The 22,783-nt window shown below is 59.9% G+C and overlaps 2 protein-coding genes across 2 annotated transcripts; both read left to right on the top strand.

The window, feature by feature from the left end:
* The first annotated feature begins 1,336 nt into the window (after positions 1–1,336).
* JUND (JunD proto-oncogene, AP-1 transcription factor subunit) lies at positions 1,337–5,825 on the top strand. The gene has a single exon (XM_026491236.4). It carries the CDS (start codon positions 1,458–1,460, stop codon positions 2,499–2,501), a length of 1,044 nt encoding a protein of 347 aa, XP_026347021.1. The 5' UTR covers positions 1,337–1,457; the 3' UTR covers positions 2,502–5,825.
* A 5,006-nt stretch (positions 5,826–10,831) lies between these two features.
* Positions 10,832–22,734, top strand: IQCN (IQ motif containing N). The gene is made up of 2 exons (XM_026491129.3): positions 10,832–14,650; positions 21,806–22,734. Exons 1-2 carry the CDS (start codon positions 11,075–11,077, stop codon positions 22,730–22,732), a joined length of 4,503 nt encoding a protein of 1,500 aa, XP_026346914.1. The 5' UTR covers positions 10,832–11,074; the 3' UTR covers positions 22,733–22,734.
* Positions 22,735–22,783: the final 49 nt, after the last annotated feature.

The following is a 22,783-nucleotide window of genomic DNA, read 5'->3' as shown; positions in this document are numbered from 1 at the left end:
GCTCTGGGGAAGGGAGCAATGCACAGAGGGCATAGCATATGCAAAGGCCCTGAGGCAGCAATGGGCTGAGAGGCCAAGGCTCAGAGAAGGTGAAAGGTTAAAGGGGGGTCAGTGGAAGAAGGGTCCTTAGCCTCCACCATCTGGCTGATAAATTGGCTCCATCCTGAGTGTGGTGGGAGCCATGGAGGGGTTGCATGAAGGGGCTGTCAGCCAGACCCAGATGTCCCAAGAATCCCTAGGGCATGTTGTACAGGTTGTTCCCTTCTTCTTCCCTTATATACCATCTCCAGCCAGCCTTTAGGGAGGCCCATTGAACACTGACAGTAACAAAACAGTATTAAATAGGTAACAATTACCAGCTGGGATTCCTGCCTTGACAACTGGGAAGGGGAGGGAGGCTAAGGAGGAAACTGTGGGGGCCTGTAGTCAACCACCCTCACCTCAGGACCCACAGCAGGCACTGGCAGATGCAGAGTGAAAATGTAGGCGGCTGCCCAGGCGCAGGAGACCAGGGTTCTACCAGGTGAATAAGAGGTCTGGCCTGGTCACACCTTGCTAAGCCTCAGTTTTCCGTCTGTAAAGTCAGGAAGTCGGACTCCGTACTTTTAGACTCCTCCGTGAAAAGTATCAGGATCAAAGCACTCCCAGCAACTTCTGGCAGGTCTCCTTTCCCCGCCCTCGTCTTTCTGGGGCAAACACACCACCGGAGATTTGGGGGTGAGGGTGAGACAGAGGCAGATCTGGCCAAAACGCCCAGGGAGCCGCGGGAAACAGCTCCCTAAGGCCTTCTGCGCCCAGCCCGTACAGAGCCCGGAGAGAGGTGCGCTAGGGAAGGCACTTGTAGGCGTAGTGGAGCGGGAGGTGCCAGGGAGTTATTTATCCATCCGGGCCCCATCCCCCGCTGGTCCCCGGAGGCCGACACCGCCCCCGCCCCCGCCCAGCGGGAGCCCCACGCGCGGATACGGGGCGGGGCTTGGGGACGGGCAGGCGGCTGGTGGCCGGGCTCATCACGCCACCCGGGACGTGCCTTGGCGGGAGGCAGCGCTCGGGGCATTGGTCGTGCACAGCGCTCCCGGGGCGGGGTAACGGGGTCCGGGCGCGCGGCCCTCCCCCATGACGTCAACCCACAAGGCAGCGCGCTGTTGTGCGGTTTACCGCGCGTCACCGGGGTAACGGCAGCCAGGGGGGTGTCAGCGGCTTGGCTCCGCCCCACCATGCAAATGAGCGACGTCACCCAAGCCCAATAGCGAGCGGGGGCAGTGAGCTCATCGCGCTGGGCCGAGGCTATAAGAGGGCGCGCGAAGTGCGCGGCGCAGGAGCCGCCGCCAGCGGAGGGCCGGGCGCAGCGGCCTCGGCCGGGGCGGGCACAGGGCCGAGCGGACGGGGGGGCGCAGGCCCCCCGGGCGGCCGCGGCCACTCCCCCCCCCCCCGGGCCGGCGCGGCGGGGGAGGCGGAGGATGGAAACACCCTTCTACGGCGATGAGGCGCTGAGCGGCCTGGGCGGCGGCGTCAGTGGCAGTGGCGGCGGTGGTAGCTTCGCGTCCCCGGGTCGCCTGTTCCCCGGGGCGCCCCCGACGGCGGCGACTGGCAGCATGATGAAGAAAGACGCGCTGACGCTGAGCCTGAGCGAGCAGGTGGCGGCGGCGCTCAAGCCCGCGGCCGCGCCGCCCCCGGCCCCCCTGCGCACCGACGGCGCCCCAGGCACGGCGCCCCCCGACGGCCTGCTCGCCTCTCCCGACCTGGGGCTGCTCAAGCTCGCCTCTCCCGAGCTCGAGCGCCTAATTATCCAGTCCAACGGGCTGGTCACCACCACGCCGACAAGCACTCAGTTTCTCTACCCCAAGGTGGCGGCCAGCGAGGAGCAGGAGTTTGCCGAGGGCTTCGTCAAGGCCCTGGAGGACTTGCACAAGCAGAACCAGTTGGGCACGGGCGCGGCCTCCGCTGCCGCGGCCGCCGGGGGACCCTCGAGCACGGCTGCGGGCGCCGCGCCTCCTGGTGAATTGGCCCCGGCGGCAGCCACGCCCGAGGCGCCCGTCTACGCGAACCTGAGCAGCTACGCGGGCGGCACCGGGGGTTCGGGGGGTGCTGCGACGGTCGCCTTCGCCGCCGAGCCTGTGCCCTTCCCTCCGCCGCCGCCCCCAGGCGCGCTGGGGCCGCCCCGCCTGACCGCGCTCAAGGATGAGCCTCAGACGGTGCCCGACGTGCCAAGCTTCGGGGAGAGCCCGCCGTTGTCGCCCATCGACATGGACACGCAGGAGCGCATTAAGGCGGAGCGCAAGCGGCTGCGCAACCGCATCGCTGCCTCTAAGTGCCGCAAGCGCAAGCTGGAGCGCATCTCGCGCCTCGAGGAGAAAGTGAAGACGCTCAAGAGCCAGAACACGGAGCTGGCGTCCACAGCGAGCCTGCTGCGGGAGCAGGTGGCGCAGCTCAAGCAGAAGGTCCTCAGCCACGTCAACAGCGGCTGCCAGCTGCTGCCCCAGCACCAGGTGTCCGCGTACTGAGCCCGCGCGCGGGGCGCATGCGCGGCCCCCCTCCCCGGGAGGCGGGCTCGCGTGGGGGGGGCGTGGGCGCCCCGGACTCGGAGAGGGCGCGGCCCCGGGGACACCCCCCCCAACCCCGAGGCTGCCAGAATTCCGAGAGGGCGCGGTCCGTGAGGACCCCCCCGAGGGTGCCCAGGACTCGGAGAGGGCGCCTCAGACTCGACAAGCTGGACCCCCCGCTCCCGGGGGGCAAGCGCATGACCCCCCCGCCCTCGCGCTGCCTCTGTTTCCCGAGCGCGGCCACCCAGTGTTGCACAAACCCGCGCGCCCCGGCCGCCCCTCTGTACACCGCCGCCGAAGGGGGCTCCGAGGGGGCGCAGCCTCAAGCCCTGCCTTTCTTTTACTTTTTTTTTTTTTTTTTTTTTTTTGCCTTTGGAAGAGAGAAGAACAGAGTGTTCGATTCTGCCCTATTTATGTTTCTACTTGGGAACAAACGTTGGTTGTGTGTGTGTGTTTTTTCTTGTGTTGGTTTTTTAAAGAAATGGGAAGAAGAAAAAAAAAAAAACTCCCTTCCCTTTCCTCGCTCTTGCTCCCCTCCTTCCGTCCTTCCAAAATCCCTCCTCCCGCCTTTTTTGTTCTGTTGTTTTGTTTTGCTACGAGTCCACATTCCTGTTTGTAATCCTTGGTTCGCCCGGTTTTCTGTTTTCAGTAAAGTCTCGTTACGCCAGCTCGGCTCTCTGCCTCCTTCTTCCCCCGCCGGGGCCTGATGGGCTGGGCAGGGCCTGGCTCGCACGCTCCCCTCCCCCCTCCCTTGCCTCTTTCCTCCGCCTCTGCTCAGAGGAGGAGAGCCGGCGTACGGGAGGGGCCTTGCACATCTGGCGCTGAGCGAGCGCCATCTAGGCGCTCCTGGGCTTGGGGCCGACTGATGTCCCGGTTAGATGGGGGACTTGGGGATCTCCAGTCAGCGTTTGGAATTAGCGAGCCCACGGGTGTCCCCCTTTAGGAAAGAGAGACTACAAGATGGAAAGAGGACAGCCCAGTCCCAGGCAGGTAGGAAAAGGCAGAAGCTTGAACCTCTGGGCCTCTGCTACCCTGTTTGTAAAATGGGCAGAACTGTTGTAAGCTTGCCCCATAAAGTTGGAGGATTAACAGCTTGTTTACAGAGCAGTGCTTGGCGTAACAGTTGGTGCTCAGTGAAGCTTTTATTATTGTCTGGGGCGGGGGGCGGGGGATGCTGAGAAGGAAGGTGGCCTAGGTGGGATCTGATGTGGGCAGTCTGCCTCCAGGGCTGGTGGTGTAGCTGCGTTCTGTGGGACCTTCCTTTTAGGGCACTGACTCGGAATCAGGATTTTCCAAGTACTCCCTGAAGACCTCCCCCTTCCCAACATCCTAGTCTCCCATATTGAGGAAACTAATGTTCTGTTCAGAGAGGTTGCGTGATCTGAGGTCACACAGCCTGAACTTTTTAGGAGCTTGCAGGGACTTCGGACCTTAGGCTTCTTCCTCCAGAGCCTTGATGGCCGCGCTGCCTTCATCCCCTGCTCTGACCCTTGCTGTTGTGTGGGCAAAAGACCCGGGCCTTGGGCTTCCTGCCTCACTTGGGGCCTGGAGGGACCTAGGCATTGGTGGTCAAGGACACAGGGCAAGTCAAGCTGGTGCGAATGTGTTGAGCACTGGCCATACGTACACCCAGCCTTGCTAGGAAAGGCGGGTGAATTGTGCCTGTTTTACAGAGGGGGGTGGGGACAGAGGTGCAAAGAAGGAACAGCACGCGTCCACAGTCCCTCTGCCATTGAAAGTGTGGGGCCTCACCACTTACTTGTTTCCTCTTCCTTCTCATCACCCTGGCTGCCTACTTTTCAATGCTGTAAGAGCTGCTTTGGGGTTTGGTTTTTAACCACATGCCCTCACCTTGCACAGCCCTCAGGCAGACGCTTCAGGAGGGGGCCCAGCAGTGAGAGGCTGAAGCTGAGGTGGGGGTGTCTTGACACACAGGAGACCAGGAACCACGTTTTGGGGGCAGAGCTTCACTCTTCGGGAGACTGAGTCTCCGCTTGGGTGCCAATTTGCCACTGTGTAACCTCAACCGAGTCCTCTCCCCCTGCCCCCTCTACCTTCCGTGCTGTGAAATGGGTACATTCATGTCCAGGTAACATCTCCCGTATCAGTTTGGTGGATGAATAATAATGATACTCAAGTGTTCCCTGTGCACCCCTAATCTATAGAGAAAGGCCCAGGAGGTTGGGAGGTCTGCACAATGCCCCCTGAACTGTTTTACTCATAATGCTGATACCAGATGTGTTGGGGGGGGGCGGTTTCCCCATGACAACCAGTCCAATTTTCTAGACACCACCCAGGTGTCCTACAATTCAGTTCTGACACTACCTGGAGTTAGCACAGACCCTACAGGCGAGGGGCTCCGTCCCACAACACCATCCCTACTTAAATGCCGTTTGGAAGTCTCCAGTTGCCATCTGGACTTCTGAACAGCAAGCCCTAAACCAAGGGTTTCCCCAAACCCCACCCCACTTTCGTAATTTGCTAGAACAGCTCACAGAGCCTAGGAAAGTGCTTTATTTATTATTACTTGTTTATTTACTTTTAAGATTTTATTTATTTGAGACGGGGAGGGGGCAGAGAGAGAGAGGGAGAGCACGAGTGGTGGGGAGGAGCAGAGGGAGAGGGTGAAGCAGACTGCCGGCTGAGCAGAGAGCCTGATGCAGGACTCGATCCCGCGACCCCGGGACCATGACCTGAGCCGAAGGCTGACGCTTAACCGACTGAGCCACCCAGGCGCCCATATTACTGGTTTATTATAAAGGCTACAACTCAGGAACAGCAGAGGGCGGAGGTGCGAGGGTGAGGTACAGTAGGAGGGGCGTGAGACTTCCACGCGCTGCGTGCGTGCGCCACCCTCCCAGTCCATCCACGTTTTCACCAACTAAGAAGCTCTCCGACCCCCACTGGTTTCATTCCATCGGGCGGGCTTGGTCACGTCATTGGCCTTTGGTGATTAGTTTAATCTCTGACCCCTCTCCTCTTCTACGAGCTCTGGGAGGTGCTCCTGAAACCTCCAACCCTCTAATGCCTCAGTCTTTCTGGGGACTAGACCCCATCCTGAAGCTACTATCTGCTGGTCCCCAGCCACCACTCATCTTATTAGCATACAAACGATACTTATCGGGGCGCCTGGGTGGCTCAGTCGGTTAGGCGTCCAGCTGGGTTTCAGCTCAGGTCATGATCTCTGGGTTGTGAGATCGAACCCCACATTGGGCTCTGCACTCAGCTTGGAAGTTGCTTGAGATTCTCTCTCTCAAATAAATAAACCTAAAAAAAAAAAAAAAACCTAATCACTCTCAGATTCCAGGAGTTTTAGGAGCTGAATGCCAGGACCCAGGGACAAGACCAAATGTATCTTATTGTATCCCATTCCTGCTAAATTGCAGAGCAGGGGCTGGAACCCTGGACTCTTGCTTGCCTCCCAGGAGCCTTGGGTCTAAGTGGAGGCCCTGTCTTCACTAGCATGTGCCATGGGGGCTTTTTGGAAACCACATATCCGACTCCCTACTTTGAAACCTTTATGGAAAAAAGTCCCGAGTGCATCTGGCCTTGGAAAGGTCAATGTCGCTCCAGGCCCCTCCCTACCCAAACTCTATTGCCTTCCCTTTTGGCCTCAGGGCCTTTGCATGGCTGATAACATTTCTTCCCTCAGCTACCCAGCTGACCTTCACTCAAACTCAGGTGCGGTTGTCCTCCTGGTCCCCGCAACCCCCAGGCTGGACTAGGGCCTTACTGGGTTCCCAGAGTGCTCTGTGCTTCCACCATTATTGCCCTGTCTGCTCTGGATTTGTATTGAGCTCACGGAGGGCGTGGATGGGAGCTGTCCTGGTCATGGCTGAAACCAAGGACATAAGTCCTGTCCGACTGTCCTGTCCCTGGTTTTGCCCAAAGCTACACCCATAGCATGGAGAAGAGGAGGGGCCCTCTGGCAAGTGAGGCTGGGTGTCCCCGCTTGCCTCTTGCTCTGGTGCCTCCCAGTGGCTCCCCAGGGAAGCGAGGCCGAGGCTGCCAGGCCCGGCTGTGTGGCTTTGGCAGGACCCTGCTGAGCTGAGGCCAAGATGTGTGTCAGCCCCAGGCTGGCCAGCGGTGATTCACACCAGGCATCAGCCCAGCCCCGGGAGGTTGGGGGACGGTGGCCTCACTTTCCCCTTCAGGACTGTGGCTCAGAGTCAATACCCACTTTTGCCAGGCTCATACGGGGATCCCAAGGGACCTTGGGCCCAGCTCCACCCTAAGGAGCCCCCATCCTCAGAGCCAGACACAGATACCCGCATGGCCTTTTAGGGTGTGAATCAGAGTACATGAGCTGTACCTCCTTCGCTCTAGACCCTCTCATGGCTCCCCGGGACCTTCTTGATAAAACCCAAACTCTCATACTCCTCTCCGAGGTCCCACCTATTGAGCACTCGGCCTCCTGGCCTTCTTCTCCCTAGCCTCCAACCACATCAGCCTCCACATTCCCTAATCATGCCCAGCTTCTTCTCACCTTGGGGCTTTGCCCGTGCTGTGTCCCTCACCTGGGATGCCCTTCCCCCAGCTCTCCTACAACAACTCCTTCTCCTCCTGTGGGACCCAGCCCATCCACCCCCTCTTTGATTCCTTCCTAGCCATTTCACAGCCCCAAATTATTTGAGCTGTGTGTATCCCCAGGCCCGGATCAGGTCCCACTACAAAGTTAGGTGTTCAGAGGCACCCGGCGGGTGCAGTCGGTAGAACACGTGACTCTGGATCTCCGGGTTGTAAGTTCGAGCACCACGTTGGGTGTAGAGATGACTTAAAAGTAAAATCTTTTTTTTTTTTAAGATTTTATTTATTTATTTGACAGAGAGAGAGACAGCCAGCGAGAGAGGGAACACAAGCAGGGGGAGTGGCAGAGGAAGAAGCAGGCTCCCAGCGGAGGAGCCTGATGTGGGGCTCGATCCCAGGACTCTGGGATCGCGTCCTGAGCCGAATTCAGACGCCCAACGACTGAGCCACCCAGGCGCCCCAAAAGTAAAATCTTTAAAAAAACAAAAGCAAACACAAAGTGAGGTGATCAACAAATGCCCAAGGTATGTGAGACTGAGTCTGCCTCGAGACACATGTAGGGGAAGAATTTGGGGCCCCCTCTCTGCCCAGAGCCCTAATTTTCTGTTCAGGACAGGCAGGTAACAGGTACCAACCATCATGACCCTCAGCCCTGATCTAGGTCCTGCCCGCCGCACTGGGTCGGCCTTCTAGAACCTCCTTCCCCCAGGAGCTGATGGGGATTGGCTGGAACTTGGCTGTGAGTCACAAAGCCATTGTGGCACCAGGGCCCCAAGGCTGGCCATTCGGGCTGGTGGGTTCAGCTTCAGGGGCAGGTGAGTGGAGCTGGTGGAGGGTTTGGTGGGGGGTACACGGAGACTGGGTTGTTCTGTCCTGGCCCCCAGCATCCTCAGAGCCCCTTGGGCCCTCCAGGCCACTTCAAGAAGTGGGTCAGCTTCTCAACCTCTCAGAGCAAGGTGTTTGGGGCCCCCCAAAACCTGATGGTGCATTTGTCTGCCTGGGGTCCCAGTCTGGAGAGCCTATCATGTTTCCTTTGGGAGGCTGGGAAAGTGGTCTTAGCTTATGTGACAAGGAAACTGAGACGTAGGGGGGTTTACTCAAAATTGCCAAGCCAGCCGCTCGGCTTACATGTCTGGGGGCCCCTATTCCTTTTTCCTGTCCCTTGTAATCACATTACTCTCACTCTGTTGTCTGTTCGTTCGCTCATTCTGGTTGAGGTCGTTGAAAGAGCTGAACCATGTGGTTGGTGAAATCGCAGACTCTGGGGTAGGCCAGTTCAGATCCTGAAGCTGTTCTCTCTCAGTTCTGAAGCTTGGGTGGTACTCCTTCATCCATCCATCCTTCCATCCATCCATCCATCCATCCATCCATCCATCCATCCATCCACCCATCCATCCATCCCTCCTCCCATCCATCCACCTATCCATGTACATTTTTTGAGCTCCTATTGTGTGTACTGTTCTAGGCATTGGGGATCCAACAGCAAACAAAAGAGAAAGACATCCCTACCCATGGGCAGCTCATGGTTCAACGGGGGAGGCAAATCAGAAATAACTTAAAGTAAGAAATATGGTATGTTGGCTTCTCTGGGCCTCAGCTTCCTCCTCTGTGAAATGGGAACAATGACAGTGCCCACCTCCAGGAGAACGAGCCTCAGGCCCATTTGCTGTTATGATTCAGTTCACACTGATGCTTGTTCTGAATGGGCCTAGCCAATTTTGGGGTTGGGGTGAAGATTGGGCAGGAGCAGGACATTCAGGCCATCACACAGGCGAAGCTAGAATGCTTATTGTGAAAGGAGGCAGCACATGGGTCTTTGAAAACAAATCTCTTTTGATCATCTTTGTCTTGAAGTTTTTCGTCTGTTGTCATGTCAGTTGCTGATATGGTTGAATTTAAGTCTTCCGTCCATAGGCATTTGGATGGTTTCTGCTTTGGGGTGAGTATGAGCACGTGCACCTCTTGAATGTAAATGTCAGGGTGGAATTGACAAGTTGCCTTCAAGGCGCTGACCATTGTCCCCAATTGGTCATGATGTATCCACCTTTTCAGTTTTAGCCATTTTTGTGGGGCTGGACACCATCGCTAAATGGCTGGAGGGCATACCGCTGTATGAACGTTCTGTTTAATTTACGCCGCCTCCTGTTGATAAGCATTTGAGTTGTTTTCAGTTTTTACTCTTCGTAGACAATACTGTGATGAACATCCTTGAACGTCCTCCTTTACACGGTTGTAACTGACCCCTTAGCAATCACCTTTTTGGTTATTTCTAGTTGTTTTGCTTTTACATACAAAAGAACACTAGCATAAGCTTCTGTGTACATTCGTCTTTGTGGACTTAAAAGTTTTTGGTTTTTGTTTTGAGATGTTAGGGATTTTTGTTTTTGTTTTTGTTTCTTTTTTAACATCTTTTCTCACATTGGTCTTGAGGACAGAGGCAGCCCAGGGCAGTGTTGCTGCACGTTGCATGGGATGAAGGGCTGAATGAAGGCTGCTTCCTCTTGCAAGCTGGCCTCTGAGACTGCACCTTCTCCTCCTGCCCCTCCTCCAACTCTATGGCCCTCCAAGGTATGAAGACGGTGGGGAAAGGAATCGGCTGTTTCAGCCAGAAAGGGAGGGCGGTGGGCTTCTGCCCAACAAGCGTGTTATGCTCCAGGTGACATATCAGGGCTGCTTGGCAGTATCCCAATTCCCTCTGAACCAAGGTGCTTCTGGAAGCCCCAGTCACCCCCTCATTCTTCTATCCATCCATCTGCCAGTGATCTATTCATGATCTATCTAGTCCAGCCAGCCAGCCAGCCACTCATCAGTCCACCTCTTATTCACTGATCTCTTCACCCATTCCTTCAGCTCTCTCCATTCACACACTCCTTTATCTACTCAGATCTCACCCATCCTCTACTCACTCGTCTGGCTATCCATCCATTCCTCCCTCCTTTCCCCCTCCCACCTATTCATCCATCCACTCATTCATCCATTTACCCACTCATCCATCCATCATCCATCCATCATCCATCCATCCATCCATCCATCCATCCATCATCCATCCATCATCCATCCATCATCCATCCATCCATCCATCCATCCATCCATCATCCATCCATCCATCCATCCATCATCCATCCATCATCCATCCATCATCCATCCATCCATCATCCATCCATCATCCATCCATCCATCCATCCATCCATCCATCCATCATCCATCCATCATCCATCCATCATCCATCCATCATCCATCCATCCATCCATCCATCCATGTGTCCATCTCCTTATTTATTGATCTGTTCATCAATTCATTCATTAACTTCACTTACCTATTTATTCTTCCACACAACCCTTTATCCATCTTTCCAACCCATCCACCATTCATTGATCCAGATTTATCCATTCAGTATGTTGTCATGCATCCATCTATCTACCCAACTTCCAATCCACTCAGCCACTCGTTTATGAAGTTAGCCACCCACCCAGCACTCACCTGTTCACAGCCTGGCACCAGGCCCTATGACTGAGATAGGGACACAGAAATGACTCAGACCTGAGGGTTCCTGCCCTCTAGGAATTCACAGTAAATGGGGAGAGGCAAATAACAACACACACACACACACACACACACACACACAGAGAGAGAGAGAGAGAGACAAACAGGAAATTTCCAAAACAGTGTGATCAGTGCTAAATTCACAGTATGCTCCAGATAGACAGGAAATTCAAAAAGCAAGAAGTTGGTCGGGCATTCAGCTGAGAACGTGCACTGTTGCCAGTGTTGAAGTGGCCACAGGATCATGAGGGAGACATGGGTACCAAAGGCTGCCTGGGCAGGTGGCTGGGAGAGAGGGGGCCTGCAAAGGAGACGAGGAAGGTAGCAAGGTGTCAGGAACGAGCAGCTGTGGGTCCTGGAGCGCTTGCTCCAGCCAGGAGACCTCTCGTCTGTGTGATCCCACTCCCTGTCCGCCTCTCTGCCCCCCTCCACAGGCAGAGCTGACCCGCCCAGGAACCAAGACAATGCAGGAAGCAACACAGCTACAGTTGTCACCCGGTGGGCAGAGCCTCTACCAGCCCCAGTCCGTCTCCAATCTCCAAGACAAAGCAGGGACACTTTGTCCACAGCCTCAGCACAAGCCACCTGCGTCCAGGGAGACCCTTCTGCAACAGCATGACAAGGACAAGATGGTGCCTCGTCATATCCCACGCCTGCGGGCTGTGGTCGAGAGCCAGGCCTTCAAGAACGTCCTGGTGGATGAGATGGACATGATGCTGTCCCGCGCGGCCACCCTCATCCAGGCCAACTGGAGGGGCTACCGGCTGCGGCAAAAGCTGATCTCCCAGATGATGGCAGCCAAGGCCATCCAGGAGGCCTGGCGGCGCTTCAACACCCGGCGTCTCCTCCGGTCTGGCAAGTCAGTGGAAAAAAAAGTGAGCGTGGAGGAGGGCGACATCCCTTACCACGCCCCCCAGCAGGTGCGGTTCCAGCATCCAGGAGAGGGCAAGCCCCCTCTGGCACAGCCTGTCATGGTGAGCAAGGAGACCCAGTTCCCTTCCTCTGACAGCCTGGCCACCTGCACCCACCAGCTGGCCCTGCTGCAGACCCAGAGTGCCCCACACCCTGGCACGCAGGCTCCTTGCGCCCCTGGGGGCCCCAGCGTCACCTTCCTGCCACACCAGACCGTTGCCATCAGACATCCATGTCCGGCAAGTCTAGATGCAAAGTGCCACCCGTGCCCGCTGACGGGAACCATCCGCAATGCCTGCCTTGTCCACGTAGAAGGGGACACGGTGAAGACCAAGCAAGTAACTGCCAGAGCCAGCAAGGCAGGAGCCCCAGGGCCGCCGCCATGTGGGAGGTATGCCCAGGCGGTTCACGGATCGCTCAAGACCCAGACCCAGGCCCACGTGGAAACGGAGGTCCTCAAAGCCCCACCCCAGACAGGCCCAACGCTTGTGATAAACAAGCCCCCACCCCAGATGTATCCGGTGGCCGCGATGTCTAAGACCCCACCCCAGCCATGCCTCGTACCCACGGTAACAATAGCCAAGACCCCACCCCAGGTATGCCCAACGGCCCGGATGACCAAGACCCCACCCCAGACGTACCCTGCAGTTGCGATGACCAAGACCCCATTCCAGTCATGCCTGGCGGCCATGATGAACAAGACCCCACCCCAGCCGTGCTCGGCGCCCACGGTAACAATAACCAAGGCCCCACCCCAGACATACCAGGTAGGCCCGATGGCCAAGAGCCTACCGCCGACATGCCCGGTGGCCGCGATGGCCAGGACGTCACCGCAGACATCCCAACCAGCCACCATGACCAAGACCCCACTTCAGTCATGCCTGGCGGCCATGGTGAACAAGACCCCACCCCAGCCGTGCCCAGCAGCCCCGATGTCCAAGACCCCAAACCAGATGCGACCAACACCCTCAATGACCATCACGTCACCCCAGACACGGCCGGCAGCCATGATGGCCAAGATCTCACCGCAGATATGCCTTTTGGCCTCGATGATCAAGCCCCCAGCCCAGACACGGCCTGTGGCCCCGATGACCAAGGCTCCACCCCAGACATGCCCAGTGCCCGCCATGGCCAAGCTTCCAACCCAGATGCGCCCGGCAGCCCCGATGACCAAGACCCCGCTGCAGACGTGTCCGGCCACGGCCATGGCCAAGACCCCATCTCAGACGCTCCCAGGGGCCTCAGTGACCAAGACCCCTCCCCAGACGCGTCTGGCAGCCATGGTCACCAAAACCCCAGCCCAATTTCGCTCAATGGCCGCCATCCTCAGGACCCTATGCCTGCCACCTTCAGCAGCTGGAAATCTGAAGTCTTCATCTCCAGCAGCCACGGCAGCCGGCATTCCCAACGCCTCATCCCACACGTGTCTGAACGGACCGAAGGCCAAGGCTGTGGTGAACGCAAAGCAGACAGCAGGAACGGTCAGGATCTCCTCTCAGTCGTACCTGGCTGATGGAAAGGTCAAATACTTTCCCCCACCACATCTGGTTGCTGGGGCCCCCAAGGCTCCAGCCAGGCCTCCTTCGGAAGCCGAAAAAATGAAGGCCTTCTCCCAGAAGCAGGTAAAGATGGAAACAGTGTCCAGTACTAGCGTGGCCATTGAAATGCCCCGGGCTTCACCCTGGGTGAAAGTAGCCGAGGACAGGAACAAGTCCTCATTACAGACACACCTGAGGGCAGATGTCAAGGTTCAGTCCCAGGTGTATGTGCCTGTAGAAACAGCCGTGGTCCTGCCCCGGGCACAGCTGGCCACATGTCCGGCCAAGGCCTTGCCCCAGGAACGGCTGGCCACCTATTCGACCACAGCCTCGTCCCAGGGACAGCTGCTTGCCGAGCTGACTGCGGCTCTGCCCCAGGCACATCTGGGCACCTGTCTGTCCAAGACCCTGCCCCAGGCACATTCACCCGCCAGGCTGACCACAACTCAGGCTCAGGCCCATCTGGGCCCATGTCTGTCCAAGGCCCTGTCTCAGGGACATCCACCTGCCAAGCTGGCCAAGGCTCCGTCCTTTGCACATCTGGGCACATGTGTGACCAAGGCACAGTCCCAGGCACATCTGGCCACAGGAGTGATAAAGGTCCAATCTCAAGCACATCTGCCCACCGGGCTGACCAAGGTGCAGTCCCAGGCCCAGCTGGTCACAGAAACAGCCAAGTGCCTCTACACGGCCCACCAAACTACAGAGCTCAGCAACAAGACCCAGTCACACCCACTCCTGGCCGGGTTCAAGGCCTCCACCCAGTCCTGCCAGCATGCTGGTGCCCTTGGCACTCTGTCCCGAAACAAGCCAGAGGACAGACTGACCCAGATCCAGCCCCACAGCTATGCACAGAGCAAAGCCACCCAGGGCCCACGCCAGGGGGCCTCCGAGACCCAGAGCATGCTGGTGCCTCTGCTGGCATCTGCCGGACACCCCGCATGTCACATTGAGTCCTGGGGTGATAGCGGGGCTACCCGGGCCCAGTCACCCATGACCAGCCCTACCACACCCTGCCCGGAAGAGCTGGCCGCCTCCCAGCTCGCCTCCCTATGTGCTGAGCTGGCTGCCGAACTGGGCTCCCAGGAGGACCTCCGTGCCCTATTGGCGAAAGCCCTCTCCCAGGGGCAAGTGAGGGCAGCCCTGAACCAGGCCCTGTCCAAGAAAGTGCTGGGCCCCACGATGGCCAAGGCCCTGCCCCAGGGCATGCTGGGCACGGCGCTGATGAAAGTGCTATCCTGGGGTGAGCTGGGCCTTGCGCTGTCCCGCACCCTGTCCCCCGGTGAGCTGCGGGCGGAACTCACCAAGGCCAAGCAGGGTAAACTGGCAGACGTGCTCAGCAAGGCCCTGACGGAGGAAGAGTGGGCCGCTCTGAGCCAAGCCCTGTGTCAGGGGGAGCTGGGCGCTGTCCTGAGCCAGTCTTTGTCTCAGGCGGCCCTGAGGACTGGTGTTGTCCTCCCCAAGGCCACCTCGAAAACAGCAGGAAGCAAGATGACTGTGATCCCGGCCCCGGTGGAGGTGGACTACAGGGGGAGCCCATCGGTCGCGTGGGGGCCCGCCCTAGGGCCCTTGAGACCACAGTCCAGCAAGGTCAGGGTTCCCCAGGACGGGGCCTGGGAGGGCTTCTTCACAGGTTGGCCTGCCGGGTTCTTGGAAGAGATGGGGGATGGGGCCATGCTCAGGGGGTCACCCTGCTCACCGGTGGTCTCTGTGGGTGCCTCCCTAGCTCGTAGAGTGATCACCGCCATTCATCAGTATCCCCTGATCGCTGCCCTGGACCCCACTCTATCATGGGAGACGGAGTCCAGCAGGGCCTCATCCTCAGACCTGTTTCTGAGCCCTGAGGTCAGTGAGGAAAACGTATGCCTTCCCCCAGGGGCCAGTGAACTGGCACTGGATCTCAGCCCCATGGAGAGTGACACAGGCCCCAGTTTGCCCAAGCCGCCCCACCAGCAGCTGCCCCCCAGTCTGTGGCAGCCACTCATTGCCAATGGTGTGGGCCCGAGCACCAGCCAGCAATCGGTGGTGGCTGGTGGCACAGCCCCGAGCTCCCATAAGCCACATGCGGTCAGCAGGGTGGCCCCACGGCCGTGGGCGTTGTCAGGGGAGGGCCGGGTGGCCTCAGGGACGCGTCCCCGCACCACGGGTGGTGGGAGAGCTTCGCACCCCCACCAGTGTGCCGCTGCCTATGGGGGACCTGCTTGTTGGTGTCAGTCCTCCGGGGTCAACAAGGTGCCCTCCAGCATGCACCGACCCTCAGCTACCAAAGCTCCGCGACAGCCATCCGTGGTCCGTGAGGAGACCGTGCAGAAAACTCAGTCCCCAAATCACAAACGGGCCTCCATGGGCACTAGGGAGAGGATCAGTAAGACGACCCCAGGTCTGCTGAGGGCTGCCAATGTGAGCAGAGTGTCCCTAACCCAACCCCAGACCCCCAAGGCCAGTGACATAACCCTAGGTCTCCTGCCCGGCTCCATGGCTCCTGGTCACCGCTGGGCACTCAAGACGCAGGCGGATCCCAGCATGTTCCTAGCCTCCCCAGGCAGCAGGTTCGCGCGCACCCTTTCCCGTGCAGCCGTCCCCAGGCAGGAGAGGAACAGAACCCAGGGCACCCTTTCCAGTGCGCGCTGCCCACCGGAGCAAGTGACGGGCCATATCCTCCATGAACTGGCGGCCAGTTTGCCACAGGGTTCAGACAATGACATGGCTGGAAGCCTCTCCCAAGGCTCCACGGACTATGGCCCGAATGTGAGTAACTCCCAGAGCTCACTGCCTAGCTGCAGTTCGCTCAGCCTCTCCACCATGTCTGTGGCCAGTCTGACTGCTGTCGACCTGGTGGAGGAGGAGTCCTGGGAGGCCAGCTTGGATGGGGACATCCATCTAGATACCCTCCTCTCCGGAGAGGCTGTGGGGAGGCCCCGGAGGCCTAGAGACAGGGAAGAAACCAAGAGAGTAGGTTGGGGACATACGACTCCAAACCTGTACCACCAGCCGTCCGCAGGCTCAGAGCTGGTCCCCATTCTGCACCACAGCTCAGTGTCCGGCCGCGTGACCTTGAGTGTCCGCTGGGGCTCAGATGACCAGGATGAGAAGGATATGTCCTCAGGCCAGAGCTCCATGGGTCCGAAGGAAAAGTTATCCCAGATATCCTACAGGACAGGACTGACCAGAAGTCTGTCTTTGGATAATGTGGTTCCTACCATCTATCGACAGCCATCCCCGGCTGCTAGGCTGACTTCAAGCCTATCCCAGCCATCGGTAGTCGGTAAGGTGGCCCTAAACCCAGGCCAGCCATTTATGGTCAGTAAGGTCACCCCCAGCCCATCTGAATTATCGATGGCTAGTAAGGTCATCCCCAGCCTAACTGAGCCATCTATGCCTTGTACAGTGAACCTCAGCCTAGACCAGAAATCTCAGACTAGTGGGGTGACCTCCAGTCTAGCCCGGCCATCTGTGACTCGTGTGTTAGCCCCCAGCCTAGCCCAGCCATCTGTGACCGGTGGGGTGGCCCCCAGCCTAGCCCAGGCATCTGTGACCGGTGGGGTGGCTCCCAACCTAGCTGGGCCATCTGTGACCGGTGGGGTGGCTCCCAACCTAGCTGGGCCATCTGTGACCGGTGGGGTGGCCCCCAGCCTAGCCCAGCCATCTGTGACCGGTGGGGTGGCCCCCAGCCTAGCTCAGGCATCTATGACCGGTGGGGTGGCCCCCAACCTAGCCCGGCCATCTGTGACCGATGGGGTGGCCCCCAACCTAGCCCGGCCATCTGTGACCGGTGGGGTGACCCCCAGCCTAGCCCGGCCATCTGTGACCGGTGGGGTGGCCCCCAGCCTAGCTCAGGCATCTATGACCGGTGGGGTGGCCCCCAACCTAGCCCGGCCATCTGTGACCGGTGGGGTGGCCCCCAACCTAGCCCGGCCATCTGTGACCGGTGGGGTGGCCCCCAACCTAGCCCAGCCATCTGTGACCGGTGGGGTGGCCCCCAACCTAGCCCGGCCATCTGTGACCGGTGGGGTGGCCACCAGCCTAGCTCAGGCATCTATGACCGGTGGGGTGGCCCCCAACCTAGCCCGGCCATCTGTGACCGGTGGGGTGGCCCCCAACCTAGTCCGGCCATCTGTGACTGGTGGGGTGGCCCCCAACCTAGCCCGGCCATCTGTGACCGGTGGGGTGGCCCCCAGCCTAGCTCAGGCATCTATGACCGGTGGGGTGGCCCCCAACCTAGCCCGGCCATCTGTGACCGGTGGGGTGGCCCCCAACCTAGCCCGGCCATCTGTGACCGGTGGGGTGGCCCCCAACCTAGCCCGGCCATCTGTGACCGGTGGGGTGGCCCCCAACCTAGCCCGGCCATCTGTGACCGGTGGGGTGGCCCCCAGCCTAGCCCAGGCATCTGTGACCGGTGGGGTGGCTCCCAGCCTAGCCGGGCCATCAGTGACCGGTGGGGTGGCCCCCAACCTAGCCCGGCCATCTGTGACCGGTGGGGTGGCCCCCAACCTAGCCCGGCCATCTATGACCGGTGGGGTGGCCCCCAACCTAGCCCAGGCATCTATGACCGGTGGGGTGGCCCCCAACCTAGCCCAGCCATCTGTGACCGGTGGGGTGGCCCCCAGCCTAGCCCAGGCATCTGTGACCGGTGGGGTGGCCCCCAGCCTAGCCCGGCCATCTGTGACCGGTGGGGTGGCCCCCAGCCTAGCCCAGACATCTGTGACCGGTGGGGTGGCCCCCAACCTAGCCCGGCCATCTGTGACCGGTGGGGTGGCCCCCAGCCTAGCTCAGGCATCTATGACCGGTGGGGTGGCCCCCAACCTAACCCGGCCATCTATGACCGGTGGGGTGGCCCCCAACCTAGCCCGGCCATCTGTGACCGGTGGGGTGGCCCCCAGCCTAGCCCAGCCATCTGTGACCGGTGGGGTGGCCCCCAGCCTAGCTCAGGCATCTATGACCGGTGGGGTGGCCCCCAACCTAGCCCGGCCATCTGTGACTGGTGGAGTGGCCCCCAGCCTAGCTCAGGCATCTATGACCGGTGGGGTGGCCCCCAACCTAGCCCGGCCATCTGTGACCGGTGGGGTGGCTCCCAACCTAGCCTGGCCATCTGTGACCGGTGGGGTGGCCCCCAGCCTAGCCCGGCCATCTGTGACCGGTGGCGTGGCCCCCAACCTAGCCCGGCCATCTGTGGCTGGTGGGGTGGCCCCCAGCCTAGCCCAGGCATCTGTGACCGGTGGGGTGGCCCCCAGCCCAGCCCAGGCATCTGTGACCGGTGGGGTGGCCCCCAGCCTAGCCCAGACATCTGTGACCGGTGGGGTGGCCCCCAGCCTAGCCCAGGCATCTATGTCCGGTGGAGTGGCCCCCAACCTAGCCCGGCCATCTGTGACCGGTGGGGTGGCCCCCATCCTAGCTCAGGCATCTATGACCAGTGGGGTGGCCCCAAACCTAAAACAGGCATCTCTGACTGGTGGGGTGGCCCCCAGCCTAGCTAAGCCATCTATAACTAAGCTGTCTATGATGAGTGGGGTAACCCCCAGCCTAGCTAAGCCATCTGTGACCGATGCGGTGGCCCTCACCTTAGTTAAGCCATCTATGACTGATGGGATGGCTCCCACCAGAGAGCAACCGTCAGTGACGGGTGGCGTGGCCCCCTGCCTAGCCCAAGCACCAGTGGCCTGTGTGGTGGCCCCTAGCCTCGCCCAGCCATCAGTGGCCTGTGTGGTGGCCCCCAGCCTCACCCAGCCATCAGTGGCTTGTGTGATGGTCTCCAACCTAGCCCAGGCATCTATGACCGGTGGGGTGGCCCCCAGCCTAGCCCAGCCATTTGTGGCCAATCGGGGGCCCCTCAGCCTCTTCGAGGCATCTGTAATTGGTGGTACCAGTTGTGCAGCCAGCCAGGCAGGTTGGGCCCCTAAGGTGGGTTCAAATCTACCATCAAGGGTGAATGCAGTGGGCCCTAGTTGGCGTCATCCATCATTTGTGACCGAAGTCCCCTTGAGTACCCCATATTCTGCTGCCATTGGCAGCACGGGCCGAGATCTGAGCCAGTCACCTGTAGCCACTGGGATGGCCCCCCATCAAGATTCTGTAATGGTTGGTGGGGTGGCCTCAAACCCCCAGGTCTCTGAGTTTAGCGAGGTGTCCCTGGCGTTTCATCAGCCACTCGGTGTCAGTGGGGGGCACCCAAACATCCCTGAACGTTCTGCTGTCACTCTCTCAGCCCCGAATCTCTGCCAGGCATCTGGGGCTAGTGGAGAGGACTCTTGTCTAGACCAGGGAACTAGTATATATCCTGGGGTTCTGTTCCGGGGCATGGCTACAAGCATTCCCCCGGGCGCTATGGCTGCTGGCATGTTCCCGAATATGTCTCGGGGGACCCTGGCTGCTGGTATGTTCCTGAGTATGTCTCCAGGGCCTGTATCTCCAGGCATGACAGGGAGCATGTGCCAGAGAAGTATGGCGACTGGTATGGGCCCAAACCAGTTTCAGGTGGCCAGTGGCGTGGCTCCCATTACATCCCCGGCCCCTGTGGCAGGTGCCCCTTTGATTCATGAGCAAGCCTCAGAGGTGGGCCCTGGTTTCTCTCAGACTTCAGGGCCCAACAGACTGGGTATGAGTCCATTCAAGTTTTCTCAGGCCAGTGCAGGCCCCGACATGTCTCAGGTCGATGTTGATCTCCCAGTATCTTTGAACCACCAGCATCCTTCTGTGTCCACAATTGTGGCACCCGATTACAAACAAGCAAATGCTTTCAGCCCAGAGCCCATGATGGACGCAGCTAGTGGCCTGGTGCCAAGTTCTGTAGCCAGTAGGATGACCACAGCTATGGCCCCTGGTACCGTGGCCAGTGGTGTGGCCCCCAGCCTTCCCCCAGGGTCTGTGATCAGGGGCGTGGGCCAGAGCCTGCCTCCAGGGTCCGTGATCAGTTGTGTGCCTCCCCACCTTCCGCCCAGTTACGTGGTTGATGGTGTGGCTCCGACCCTTCCTGCAGGGTCTGTGATCTATGGTATCGGCCATAGCCTTCCCCCAGGATCTGTGATCAGCGGCGTGGGCCAGGGTCTTCCTCCAGATCCTGTGGCCAGTGCTGTGGCCCAGAACTTTCCTCCAGGTTCTGTGGCTAGTGGGGCGCCCCCCAGTCTGATGGCAACATCTGGGGCTGGTGGGAAGAGACAAAGTTTCCTAAGACCGTCAGTTAGTTTCACTGCTCCAAGCCTGATCCCAGGTTCAGTGGAGAGTGGGATGGACCCAAGGGTCTCTCCTGGGTCTGTGGCCTCTAGTGTAGTTCCAGCCATAGATGCTGGTGGACTGAACCAGGGCCTGATTCTAGGGTCCACGGATAATGGAGCTGGCCTGCTGTCCACAGTTGGAAATGTGGCCCAGAGCCTTCCCCAGGGGTCCCTGCTGGTCGGGATCACTCCCCGTCCTTACCATGGAGCCCTGGCTGGGGAACGGTCTACAGCCCCCTTCCAGGCATCCCATGCCACTGGCCTGGCTCCACTGCATCCCCAGGCCTTGGAAGCTAGCGGCACAACCAGGCGGGTACACCCACAGCCCACGGTTCTGCAAAGAGCCGCCCAGTTGAGCCACGGTCTTGAGATGATGCCATTTGAGACCACAGATGACCAGGCCATGACGAAACCAGAGGACCTGAACAAGGCTGTGTCCCAGGTGTCCGTATCCAGTGCGGAGTCCGTGGTCCTTGACGCAACCCAATGGATGTCCCATAGTCCCCTGTCAGCTGACACTAGCCACAGCCACGAGTTCCTTCCCGACGGTCAAAGGCCATTGTTGGAGGAGCTGGTTCCCAGCCAGACCAAGTCACTGACTGGTGGCATGGCTCCTGCCCCGCCCCAGTCCCTGAATTTTGCCAAGCACTCCGTGGCTGGTGGCAGCACCCCCACCCTGCAGCAGAGGTCGGCAACTAGTTGGGGGACCCCCAATTCCCACTTTGTGACTGCTAGCAGGGTTCCCAGTGTGCACATGGAGTCTGTCAAGGCTGTTGGGGCCCCCTTGGCTCGACGGGCATCAGTGGCTCACATGGTGCCCCAGAGCCCCTCGGTGACTCACATGGTGCCCCAGACCCCCTCGGTGACTCACATGGTGCCCCAGGGCCATGCCCACAAGATGGGGGCTTCTCCCGTAGTCTCGGGGTCACCCAAGCTGGCTCACACCAGTACTATGGAATTTGGTGTGCACCCAGGGTCTATACCTGGGATGGGGACCCCAAACATTTCCCAGAGGTCAGGGACCACCCACAAGGCCTCGCATGTGCTGTATCCGCCCACGGCTGGTGGGGTGGCATCTGGTGGGTTCCAGGTAGACGCAGTCCCCAGGGCCCACGAGAAGCCAGTGTCTGGGGACCTGACTCAAAGCAGCCACAAATTTCTTGGCTCTAGAAAATCCTATAGGTCCATGCATGGTTGTCTTGTCTCAGACATGTTAGACAGTAATGTAGCCAGGGTCGTGCCCTTGCATGAAGTGCAGGAACACACCTCCAGGTCCTTCCAGGGGAGTCCCGAACATTCCAAGAGCGCACCACGGGCTGTGACACCCATCATCCACGCCGCTGAGGTGACGCACAACATGGGCACCCCTAGGCTGCCCTCGGGGTTTCGGAGGGTGTCTCTGGGCTATGAGTCTTCCCCGGATGGTTCCCGGAGGCCCCTTTTTACTCCGGAGTCGATGCAGGGGTCCCGGGATTTCCATAGCGCCGTGGCTCCTGTGGACAGTCACAGGGCCTCCCTGACTCCCGCTGTACTCCAGGGCCCCGTGGACGCTGGCATAGCTGGTGGCCCAGCATGGGACTCTGCCGTCCTCAGTGGAGCGGTCAGGTCCACGAACGGCGCTGCGGCCCCTGGTGGCGCCTGGGACCTGGCCAGGGCTTCTGTGCCATGGGACACTGTGGGCAGAGAGGCAGCGGTGGATCCCAGACAGTCGGGGGAGCTGGTGGCGTCCATGCAGGCTGTGGAGAAGGTCATCATCCGGGCTGTGGTCACCATCCAGGCATGCGCCCGCGGCTACCTGGTGCGCCGGACCATCAGGGTGTGGCATCAGTGGGCCGTCATCATCCAGGCTGCCTGGCGCGGCTACCGCGTGCGGCGGGACTTGGCCCGGCTCTCTCAAGCTGCCACCACCATCCAGGCCACGTGGCGAGGCTTCTGCACTCGCCGGAACCAAACCCAGCCACTGATGCTCCCAGGCGTGTGGACCAAGACGGACAGCAGGACCAAGTCCGCGTCGGACCACCGCTGCTTCCAGTCCTGCCAGCCACACATCTGCCCCCTCTGCCAGTCCCTGAGCCCCAGGCTGGGGAGCCCGCCCAGTGTGGTGATGCTCGTGGGGTCCAGCCCCCGCACGTGCCACATGTGTGGCCACACCCTGCCCACTCGTGTGGTGCACGGCATGGGCCGGGGCTCCAGAGTCCAGGCTGGCATGCCGTGGGGCTGCGGCACCCTGACGGCCTCCCGGAGCCCCCGGCAGTCCCGTCGCCAGAATAAGGCCGCCACGGCCATCCAGTCGGCCTGGAGGGGCTTCACTGTGCGCCGTCGGCTGAGGCAGCAGCAGATGGCCGCCAGGATGCTTCAGGCCACCTGGCGCGGCCATCACACCCGGGCCTCCCTCACTACGGAAGCGCTCTTGGGACCAGCCGCGTGGGACAACCCGCAGCACATGCAGTGGCCAGGGGTCTAGGACTGTTGGCTCACCGGTGGTGGGGGGACACCAGGGGAGGGGCAGTGTGGC

This window comes from Ursus arctos, unplaced genomic scaffold, assembly GCF_023065955.2.
Source record: "Ursus arctos isolate Adak ecotype North America unplaced genomic scaffold, UrsArc2.0 scaffold_14, whole genome shotgun sequence".
Taxonomy (NCBI): Eukaryota; Metazoa; Chordata; class Mammalia; order Carnivora; family Ursidae; genus Ursus; species Ursus arctos.
Note: the sequence above shows the minus strand (reverse complement) of the source record. Positions and strands in the feature narration are given on the sequence as shown.